Here is an 11,590-nt window from a genome sequence, read left to right on the forward strand (position 1 = left end):
GATGATGTCTATACTACCTAATATTGTCACAATATCCGTGAGTTTCATTCCCCTAATCAATTGAGGCACAATTTGCAAATTTGTAAAACCAGGTGGATGGATTTTCAATCTACAAGGAGACACTATCATCTCCAATAAAAAAAATCCCAATTCTCCCTTAGGAGCTTCTACTCTTACTGTTTAGGCAATTTAAGAGTAGAAGAAGATTTCTTTTGACAAAATGGTAGTTGAAACCGTTCCAATCTATTTTGTCTTTCTTTTGCACAAGAGGCCGACCCTTTTACTAGGGAAAATTACCAAAATACCCCTCTAATTTGTGGAAATTAATTCCCAAAATACGCTTGTACCTATTTTGGTTGGAATGTTCAAGATTTTCTAATCTTTATTCCTTTTTCACACTTGAGATCCGTTTTTGAGTGCTTAGCATGTAATTTTTCACAAATTACCTTGCAACAAGGTGATAATGTTTAAAAATAATGAAGCGATTCATCTCCAAAGCCTACTAACCAACTCAAATTCTAGTTTTAACATCTTGTATTGCTAGGAAATCAATCTTCTTATGAAAAGCTACAAATTTTTTTATCTTTGGAGAAATTTAGACTCACAACACGGGTATTTTGGGAATTTTTGAAATTTGAGGGATATTTTGGAAATTTCCACAAAATAGAGGGGTATTTTGGTAATTTTCCCTAGTTTTAAATACGTTTGGGACAGAGACTCCGCCGAGAGAAGACATTTAAACATGCGCGATACATGCGTTTGTACTTTAGTGAGCTCAGCGCGTTGTAGCAGCTATGGCGGACGGCAAGCTCATGCAGGCTCTACAATATTCTTCCTATGGTGGAGGTCCCTCCTCTCTGAAGGTAAATTTCACTCTCTCTCTCTCTCTCTCTCTCTCTCTCTCTCTCTCTCTCACACACACACACACACACACACACACACGCCTGCATGTACGTTTTCACTTCAGCGAAAATGTAATCTTTTTTTTCTTTGGGTGTGGGCGAGTCGTACTACACTAGCTCACCACACATGGCGATTGCGGCAAAGGAACAAGATAGCCTGTGTGCAAATCTCAGGTGCAAGTTGTTATGTGTGCATAAAACATTGCTTAGGTAAATTTGATGGTAGAGTAAGAGATGATGAATCTCCTACAGGTTGTTGTATGCTGAAGAGAAACGGTTTCAATGCTGCGAGGGGCTAATAACTCTAATCATGCAAAAGAGAAGACAGTCATTGCTGGGAAAGCCTGTGCTTTTGGGTTTCTGCGAACCTTGATGAATTGTGCAGCATCCATGATGTCCAACAAATCAGTTGAACCCATGTTTTGCACGCCCGTTGAGCACAGAATCAAGCAGATGTACACTTGTTTCTGTGTGTAACTAGTTTGGCTTGACTGCTACACTTTGCAAATGGTACGAATTCAGAAAGCGGTAGTGGTGTGGCTTTTACCTCATGGCATAGTCGATTCTGATGTGTGTGGAGGAGAAAATTTGCACATTATAATAGAAAGAGATGCATTTTGTGCATTGTGATGTTTGTGCCCATAAAAAAACAATACATATGATACATGTGCATGGTGTGAAGTTGGCACCGTCCTCCACATTTATGATAAACCGTAGGGTATGTGCCCTTCCCCCAGACAAAAGCGAATGAGAGAAAGAACCAATCAAAGTCTAATTTATCACATTTAAGTCGTCGTGATAGTTTTTAGTACATTAGTTAATATTCTAGAGAGAGAGAGAGAGAGAGAGAGAGAGAGAGAGAGAGAGAGAGAGAGAGAGAGAGAGAGAGAGAGAGAGAGAGAGAGAGAGAGATGACAACACAGACATAGACAAATTCATCATTAGAATCAAAGTCATCTTCATACAACATTAGGCGATGCTACATTTTGACAACACTTGACATACACAAATGCAGCATCAACACTACTTGTAGATGGTAAGAACTCAAAAAGCGGTAGTGGTGTGTCTTTTACAGTTTAAACACAACTGAAACATAGAATTGAAAATACTTTGGATTGAAAAGATAGAGTTGACACTAAAGAGGTTGAGTTCCCCTTTATAGAGTGTTGGCCCTAAACTCAGGTGCCTTGGGGACTGTTTATTTATTAGACTGAGAAGTGTCGTAGTTACAATCGTTCTGTGTGAGCCTACTCACATGATGTGACATAGTTTGAGCACGAATGGCACCCTGGCCTCATATATATCGGCACTTGGCCCCAAAAACCCTTAAAAATCAATTTTATTTACAAATGTGTCCATAAGCACATATAACATTTGTTTTTATAATAATTGGTGCCTAAAGCAACCCTTGCCTCTAGTCCATGTAGAAACTGCCACATCAATAACTGTCACATCATCACGGGCCACGACCATATGGATACCACATCATTCGCCCCATGATTTGTGTTGCGTTTGGTGTTGGATTTCTCGGGCTGCTTGCATTAAGACCGCACCCAGACTACGACCACAAGCATCACAATATACTTGAAATGACGTGCAAATCCGGCAAAGTCAAAACTGGTCCTGTGGTCAATGTCTCTTTCAATGTCTGAAAGGCACTCACCTTTGTGGATCCCCACGAGAAAGGGACTCCTTTCTGTGTAACATATGCAAAGGGGAAGCAACCTCTGCAAACTTTCTAATGAACCGCCGAGAGTAAGAACAGAAGCCCAAGAAGCTTCTAACTTCATGGACATTCTTCAAATCGGGCCAATCACATAAAGTCTCAATCTTGGCCGGTTCCATCTGCACTCCTGCTGCTGAGACGACGTGTATAAAAAAAGTGTATTTCTGGTAGGAAAAATTCACTTTTCTGTGCATTAATCACCAACTTGTGATCTCGTAATGCCTGAAAGACCTGTAGCAGATGTTCTCTATGTTCTGCCTCATCCTTGGAGAAGACAATAATGTCATCAAAGAAAGTGCCAACAAAAGATCTATACTCTCTGAAAATTCTGTCCATCATTCGGTTAAAAGTCGTTGAAGCATTGGTAAGGCCAAAAGGCATCACCAAAAATTCGAATAGACCAAAAGTCGTCCGAAAAGCTGTCTTGTAGACATCTCCCGACACGATTCGGATCTGATGATATTTGCTCTTGAAATCAATCCTGCTGAAACAAGAGGATCCCTGTAGCCAGTCTAGAATATCATCGATCCTAGGAATTGAAAATCTGTTCTTGATGGTGGTTTTGTTGAGAGCTCTATAGGCAATGCACATTCTCCAAGATCCGTCTTTCTTCAAAACCAACACTGGAGAGTAGTAAGGTGAAGTACTTTGCTGGAAAAGACCCTTTTCCAAGAGGTCTTGCACTTGGTCCATAATTTCTTCATTCTGGGCTCGGCTCACACGGTAAGGTGGCTGGTTCGGTGGTGTGCTTCCAGGTATCAGATCAATGGTATGATCCTTGAGACGAGCTGATGGCAACTCGCCTGGCAGGCCCTCAGAAAAGCAATCGACATGAGTGTTGAGAAAATCTTGGGGTTCTTTTCCTAGGTCAAAACATATTCGACCTTCAATCATCATTCAGTTCTCTCCAGAAAATCGAGGAAAGAAGCTGAATTCCATCAGTACACTCTCTGTGCCCTTCATTTGTCAAAGTCGCTTTCCTAGCCCGAGAGTCAACCACGGCATTGTTCGTATGGTACCAAGGGATTTTTAGGAGGACGTCGCAACCTCCCAAGGGCGTTACGTAGAAGTCCTCGTGCCCTAAACACCCTTGACATTGCAAACGGAGTTTGCCAATGATCGGTGTAATGGAATCATCCCGTCCGGGTGCCGCTAGAACTACCTGTGTCTGTGGCCTTAGCCGGTCGGGCGTAATCCCAAATCGAGCCGCCAATTCAAGTGAAAAGAAGTTGGCCTTGGCTTCTTCATCAAAGAAAATGAGGGCTTCCTGTTCTTTCACTTTGCCCTAGGTGCGGCAAAGTTTGTACTTTCGTTCATCTGATTCGGTTTGGGCCCCACGCAATGTGGCACCAGTTCTGTTTTCATCTACCTTTTTGGCCACATTCCTTTGCTACTCTAGAACTCTCTGGCCTGTTTGGAGTTTGTTCTTGCTGTGCCTTTTTTGGGGCACTTTGCGGAGATGTGCCAGTGCCCATGTTCCCCGCATCCAAAACACTTCCCCTCTTTGAGATAGATAACCCTTTCTCTAAGTGTATCATTCTTTTCTTTGTTCTGGGAACTCTTTCTCTTTCTACTTTCATTGTGAGAGGTCTGTTGGGTTCTCTGAGTCAAGATCTCATCAGTGGGGTAAATCAAATTTCCAGATTGTATCGCAAAAACCCCGTTTCACACGACCCATCAATTCTTCAAAAGAATGCAACTTCTGTTCCAAGCAGTAGTCTCGGATCTCTATAGGAAGTCTGTAGCAAAACCGCTCAATCTGTTCCTTAAACAAGACCTTCGTAAATGAAGAGGCTGGTAGAAAAGAGTTCCAAAATCTCTCGCAATAAGCATCCAAAGAATCTCCCTTGGTCATCCGAAGATGATTCCAAGCAGTTTGTATATCTCTTTTGTACTCCCGAGTCAGTCAAGAAGAAATAAAAAGCCTTTCAACCATTTAATCGGAGCTTCCTTTCTCAGTAGAAGAGTGAACCACCATGTTCGAGAATCTCGGAACCCAGAAAAGGATTCAAATCGACTGTCCACCTTCTTTTAATTCTTTTACTTTCTTGCTTTTATCTTCTAGGAAGTCATATTGGTTGGCTTTATAAAAAAAAATGTTTCTTCTTTGCATAAAACATGTGATCGTCCGAGTCCGAATTGTTTGAGGATGACTCCTCTGTAGAACTATTAGAAACTGGGTAAAATCTAGGCTTTGCCTTTTTCTTGCCCTTTCCGAAGCTTTGCTTTTTGCTTCGCTTGTCCATGTCTTTCTGCGAGTACAGGTTCTGTTTTCCTGCACTCGTCTGTCTTTTCGGCTTTACTCCCTATCTAAGAGAAGAAGCAATGGCCACACGCCATCTCGAGTAAATCTTATCAATTGGGTAATTCTTCAGGTATATCACCCATCTCGGGTCCCTGGAGTACTTAATCAATCTGTTCACACATATGCCAATCTGTAGTTGACGTTTGTACTCCGTTTCTGACAAATTTGTCCGAATTTTTTTTGGTCCAAATCTTCATTCTTTTCTTTACTACCTGCGCCGGATCGTCAACTTTTCTTTGCCTTCCCTCTGAGAGGTGTCATCTCTGTCAAATTCTTCACTAGAACCCATGTGTAATCTAAGATTTTTAATGGCTTGCCCTGTAAGACAGAGCGATGAAGACGGGAGTGCGCCCGATGTGCGATGTATGAAGGGTGAGAATCACTAATAAGTCCGGGGTCGGGCCACGAAGATTCTTTTTTAATAGGTTTCAAAATAAAGCAAAGCCCAAAAGCTTCTAAAAATTTGGCCTTGCGTAGGATTTCTTGCAAAAAAGCAACCTCCATACAGTTCCGCAATTCACGGAGATCCGTACGCTCAGCCTTCAGCCTGCTTTTTCGCAAATCACGGAAATCCGTACGCTGTTGCCATGCGAGCAGATCAACGCATTTTTCGAGAGCAGGATGTGTGTGTGTATCTGCTGTCACATGTCCAGGCCATGCCACGTCACCAGTTTGTGACAGGTGACACTTGTTATCCTCTACGTCAACGATCTTGTGATTACAAGTAGCCATGTTGTGCACATCCGCAGTATTATGGCAACCTTGGCAAAGGAGTTTGAGACGACAGATCTTGGCTTGCTTCATCGTTTTCTTGGATTGGAGGTTTGGCAGACAGAGGGAGGCATCTTCCTCTCTTAGGAGCGGCACATCCAAGAATTGTTGGAATCATTTGGTATGACCAAGTGCAAACCTATCTCAACTCCCATGGATCCCAATCAAAAGTTGTTACAGTTTGATATCCCCATTGTAGTAGATGCTACATAATATAAAAAATTGGTTGGTTCTCTCATTTGGGTACTCAACACCCGATTTGATGTCAGTTTCCTAATGAGTCTTCTCAGTTCTTTCATGCAGAAACGTGTCCAAGTTACATTTGGAGCAGGCTCTTCGGATCCTGCGGTATTTGAAGGCGACCAACTCATTAGGCATACACTATGCTGCTGGAGGTACAGACTCCTATGGAGTGATTCGGATTGGGGTGGAGATCCAGATGGACGACGATTGACTACAGGTTATACCTTTTCTTTTGGCTCAAGAGCAGTTTCATGGAGCAGCAAGAAACAGCCAACAATTGCCTTGTCTTCCACAGAGGCAGAGTACCGTGCTGTTTGCAGTGCTACATGTAAGTCAGTGTGGATTTAGGGGCTACTTTTGGAGATGGGCTTTCCGTAGCAGACAACCATTATGTACGTAGACAACCAGAGTTGTATAGCCGTTGCGAGGAACCCAGTGTTGCATGCCTGGACCAAGCATATAGAGATACAGTGCCATTTTGTTCGTGAGAAGACCAAGGATGGCTCTATCCGACTAGAGTACATCCCGACTTCGGATAACCCTGCTGACATCTTCACCAAACCTCTTCCAGAGGCGACATTATCCTCTCTTGCCAGCTCCCTTGGACCTGTTTCCCGTCCAGGAGCTGAGAGGGGGTGTTAGAGTTCAGATTCTTCTATGGTGGTAGCTCCATCTCCCAGGAGCAGATTAGGGAATGAGGGCTGTTTTGTGGCTGTGCCCGGCCGTACTTGAGGTAGACGTACCTGTTCACGGCGGTGCTCTTCATTGTGTTGCTCACCCGGTAGGCTGACATGAGGCGGGACCCTCGTTCCCAAGGTTTCCCGGGGTCACAGTCTCGAGTCTTTTGCAGTTCTACTACTAAATATGTGTCCCAGGTCAATTTCGGTGAGTTTTACATATTTATTAGCATTTTAGGCCATTTATTGGGATTGTGGAATTTTTGCAGTAGGTAGGGCAAACTTCCAGTTTGCCTATTTATGTAGACCACCCCCTTGTACTTTTGGCATGTTATTCAATGAAGAGATCTAGCGTTTGGGGCACACACTCTCTCTCTCTAGCATTCTTGCAAGCTAGCTTTTTTTGTGCCAGTGACTCTCCTCGCTCTAGCGTTTTCTCTCTCCACATCAATCTCACCTCTATTGGCGTTTTTCCATTGTGATCTCTCTCTCGATGCCTAGCGCTCCCTCTGTCTTGCGGTTACACACCCTCTCCTAACTGTGAAGGGCATGCATTGGGTATAGCATGATAGTCTCTTGCGGAGACTCTAAGAACTTGGACAACTATTCGAAAAGGTTTGACTGACTTCGCTTCGAGCGACACTGTTAGAGATTGCTTAATGCCATCATATGCTTATAGGAAAGGTTGAGGGGATTGAAGAGATGGAAAAGCTTGCTTTCAGATCCTATCTGGCCTAACGAGGAGAGAGAGAGATTCTTGCTAGCTCCAAAGCACATGATTTGTCAGGGGAAATATGATATATCATGGCTTCAAGAAGATGCTTTGAGTGCAAGGAAGAAGGGAACGTGATTGTAGAGTGTCACAAAGAGCAGGAGCCAAAGGGCAAGAAAGAAAACCAAACTGGTAGTAGATCTCTAGGGCTTGCGAAAGCTGTCAGACACATTGGCTCAGTATGTAGAGCATGGGGAAGATATGAGGTGTGTCCTCGTTAACTCAGGGGCTTGTGCAAACCGCACCTTTTATTTCAGTATAACCTTCTTTCATGTGCTTTGCATCTGTCTTTTGTTTCTTCGGTTTTTACTTCGTTATTCTTTTGAATAAGATTGAGCTTCAATTTATATGATACTTAAGGAGAACATGCCAATGCTACATAGCACCACTGCAGATATCACCCACCATTGAGTAGCAAAAATGTATGGCTTGAAAGTTTAGATCTTGTTGACCTGTGAAGGCGTATATAAACCAAGGACTCTCTTGCGTCCATGAACATAATGGTGTGCAGTGTGGCATAAAAGACCCAAGTAGCTTAGTTTGAGGGCCAATACGAGGTGTGGCAGTCATTACAGGCTATACAAAGGCTTGGCTACGCTCTTGTTGGAGCTACATCTTGAATTGCAATGCCAACCAGGAGCTCTAGGTTACTTTGAGAAACTGGAAAAGAAAAGATAGCTGTGTCACTGAAGTGGGCCTCCGTTGGTGTGTTCTGTGATTTTACAGGAATGGCCACTTTTCAATAGTAGGGAATTAATTTTAGGAAAGTGTCGAGGGGTCACCATGTGCCTAGACTACAGGTGTACCTGTAAATCTCTCCATTAGAATCTTAGATGCCAATGAAACACATATGGCAAAGCCCCGACCAGAACAGAACACAGAAAGCCTTTCCATCTTCGCTGTAGAAAGGAGCCATGCTCATCAGGCCTCATATATGTCGGTATAGATTACTTTAAATGCTATTGCACATAGATTCATACTTGTTTGGCATACAATTGTAAAATAGTGATGCGAATGCTCATATATTGTATGTTTTGTTGCATCTTTCTCTATGTTGTCTTGGCTTTGCAGCATGCAAAGATTCCCGTGCCAACACCGAAAAAGGGTGAAGTTTTAGTTAAACTTGAAGCGGCCAGTGTGAACCCTGTTGATTGGAAGATACAAAGTGGGATCCTTCGTCCATTTCTACCTCCAAAGTTCCCTTACATACCGGGTGTGTTTTGACTGTAAAGTATTATCTCATTCCATCCACCTTTGTATGGTTCTCTTCAAGCAAACTACGAGCATTTTTTTGCTTGTGTACTTGTAGTTGCTTAGACATACTAGGTGCTGTTTAAGGGCTTGGATCCTAGGAGTCCTTGTTAATGAAATCTGAGCCTCAAAGGCTATAGGCATAACAGCTTTCCTCACTATAAGATTGAAAACAGACTTGTATGATGATTTGATATGGTTTGGTATTTCAGGGACCGACGTTGCAGGGGAAGTAGTATCATTAGGACAAGGAGTAAGTGGGTTTTCTGCTGGTGATAAAGTCATAAGCTGGCTTGATTTGAGGGTACCCATTTACATTCATATTGTGATTATTATTGAAATGCATGAATGAGGTCATGGATTTAGGAGAATTGAGGGGTGGTGCCAATTTTGCAGAATGGGGGTTCTTTTGCAGAGTATGCGGTTGCTTCTGTCAAATATACCGTCAAAAGACCACCAGAGGTGTCTGCTATTGATGGTTCTTGTTTAGCAATTGCAGGCCTAACTGCTTTGCAATCCATTCGAGATACTGCGGGTGTCAAGCTGGATGGTTCAAGCAAGGCCAATCTTCTTATTACTGCCGCATCTGGTGGTGTTGGCTTATATGCTGTGCAGGTTTGTGAGAGAACTACACCTATGTCTTAAATGCTTGTGATGTGAAATGTGACATGAAACGTTTCATTGGTTGGGGTTCTGAGATTTTGAAACGTTTTGTTTCAGAGCATAGAAAAAGTGAAACATGCTTCATAAACACACACACACACACACACACAACAATTATCAAAATACCCTTGAAATTTGTGAAAATTCTCAAAATACCTCTTACTTTCTTCACCTAGATTGCTTCCATTTTCACATAATTCATACTCTGCAATACTAAGGTTACATCTACAAACCTGATTTAGAAAATTATAACCATTGGATTAAAAATAGGGCATTAGCATGTGAAAATCATGCGGTTATTTGATCTCTTTTGTTTGAAAGACCATTGAAATTCTTCATTCCAACATGCCAAATAACTGGAACACATTTGTTTTTATTGAAATATTTAAAATGTAAAATGTAATGCATTGAGAGATGTTATCAAGGGTATTTTGGGGAATTTCAACAAAATCTAAGGGGCATTTAGTGAATTTTAGTAAAATATTGGAAAAAGTTGTCCAAAATTGAGGGACAGCTTGAGAATTTTAAAAATTATAGGGATATTTTGGGAATTTTTATAAATTTGAGGGATAGTTTGGTAATTTTCCTTTTTACACATCTGTGCACACATGCATGTGTATAAATGGTACATATATATGTATACATGCATATATGCATAAGTATGTTCTGTATGTGTAGATATAAACACACACACACACATGTATGTATCTATAAACTTATTTTAGAAAAATTATGACCATTGTACCAAGAAATATGAGATTTGCTTGTGAAAATCATAAGTTATTCAATCTCGTGTCCAAAAGACTCTTAAAAATCCCCAATCAAAATGCCAAATCACATGAGAGCTCATTCGTTTTTATAAAAAAGTTTAATGTAATGTATTGAGAAATGTTTTTTGAAACACATACATACATACACGCACATATATATGATGCAAAAATTACCAGAATATCCTTGTAATTTGTAAACGTTTTCTAAATATCATAATTTATATCTTTGTACTTTCTTTACATAAATTGCTTCCATTTTCACATAATTGATTTTAGAAAAATTATAATCATTGGACCACGAAATGACATTTGCATGTGAAAATCATGAGTTAATTTATCTCGTGTCCCGAAGACGCTTAAAAATCCTCATTCTAACATGCCAAATCACTAGCTAGAGCCCATTTGTTTTTATCAAAAGGTTTAAAATGTAATGTATCGAGAGATGTTATTCAAAAAATTGAGGGGTATTTTGAGAATTTTGGCAAAATATAAGGGGCATATTGGGTTCTTTGGTAATTTTTCTTACACACATGTATATATATCATGGAGGTGGGCGTTTATGCCATTGGTGATGTGGTTACTGCATTATGTCTTTTTCAGATAGCAAAGCTTGGTGGCGCACACGTTACGGCTACTTGCGGAGCTCGCAATATAGAGTTGGTAAAAAGTTTGGGTGCTGATGAAGTTCTAGACTACAAAACACCAGAAGGAGATGCTATGAAGAGTCCTTCTGGGCAACTTTATGATGCAGTTATTCACTGTACGACTGGTATTCCCTTTTCAAAGTTTAGTTCCAATCTCAAACCTGTTGCCAAAGTGATTGACCTTACTCCAAACTTGGGCTCAATAGTCTCCTCAGTGAAAAAGAAATTAACCTGTTGTAAGCAACAAATAGTTCCATTCATGATGTGGCCCAGTGGCAAGGATTTGGCGTTCCTGGCCGACCTTGTAAAGGAGGGAGAGTTGAAGACTGTGGTGGACTCCCAGCACCCCTTGTCAAAAGCAGAAGGAGCTTGGGCCAGGAGTAAAGAGGGGCATGCCACAGGAAAGGTAGTTGTGACATTCGAGGGTTAAGCCTGGTTCAAATAGTTATCTTCTTCTCTTTAGAGTTTCTTGGCACTATGTACACATTGACTTTATCTATGTATTTATTCATGTTAAGATTCCGTTACATATGCATCCTCATTCCAATTGCAAGAGAATATCTTTTGGCATATGAGTTTCTACCCCATTTGATGATTGATAAAAGCTTTGTGATTTGAGATAACAGTTTTTCATACATGTTTTTCAAAATCTTTTAGTTTTGTCTAGCTAGGTCCATGAATTTTAAAATAAAGCTCTTATTTTGGATGAATGGTAGGTATGTGGTGATACCGTATGTGCTGGTACTAATAGCTTATGTGGCATGTATGTTGAGTTTATGGCTGCCAGGTCTCTTTTTGTGCACCACCAAGTCTCTTTGTTGTACACAGTGAAGGTTTTTTGTTGTGGTAGCAGCCAACGGTTTGGT

At 41.3% G+C, this 11,590-nt stretch overlaps 1 protein-coding gene and 1 long non-coding RNA gene across 4 annotated transcripts; both read left to right on the forward strand.

Annotated features, from left to right (window-relative positions):
* Positions 1–717: 717 nt before the first annotated feature.
* LOC147423749 (chloroplast envelope quinone oxidoreductase homolog) lies at positions 718–11,294 on the forward strand. 3 transcript variants are annotated; one of them, XM_086501264.1, is made up of 5 exons: positions 718–863; positions 8,468–8,609; positions 8,860–8,951; positions 9,044–9,262; positions 10,681–11,294. In XM_086501264.1, exons 1-5 carry the CDS (start codon positions 795–797, stop codon positions 11,152–11,154), a joined length of 996 nt encoding a protein of 331 aa, XP_086357390.1. In that variant the 5' UTR covers positions 718–794; the 3' UTR covers positions 11,155–11,294. The 3 variants fall into 3 exon arrangements, with proteins under 3 accessions (XP_086357390.1, XP_086357392.1, XP_086357391.1); XM_086501265.1 differs by lacking the exon at positions 718–863 and adding an exon at positions 1,263–1,412; XM_086501266.1 differs by lacking the exon at positions 8,468–8,609.
* Positions 888–1,286, forward strand: LOC147423750 (uncharacterized). The gene is made up of 2 exons (XR_015186558.1): positions 888–1,076; positions 1,155–1,286. It is a non-coding gene; the product is annotated as an uncharacterized LOC147423750 (long non-coding RNA).
* Positions 11,295–11,590: the final 296 nt, after the last annotated feature.

The sequence above is a fragment of the Adiantum capillus-veneris genome, chromosome 26 (genome assembly GCF_014529385.1).
Source record: "Adiantum capillus-veneris isolate H3 chromosome 26, ASM1452938v2, whole genome shotgun sequence".
Classification (NCBI taxonomy): Eukaryota; Viridiplantae; Streptophyta; class Polypodiopsida; order Polypodiales; family Pteridaceae; genus Adiantum; species Adiantum capillus-veneris.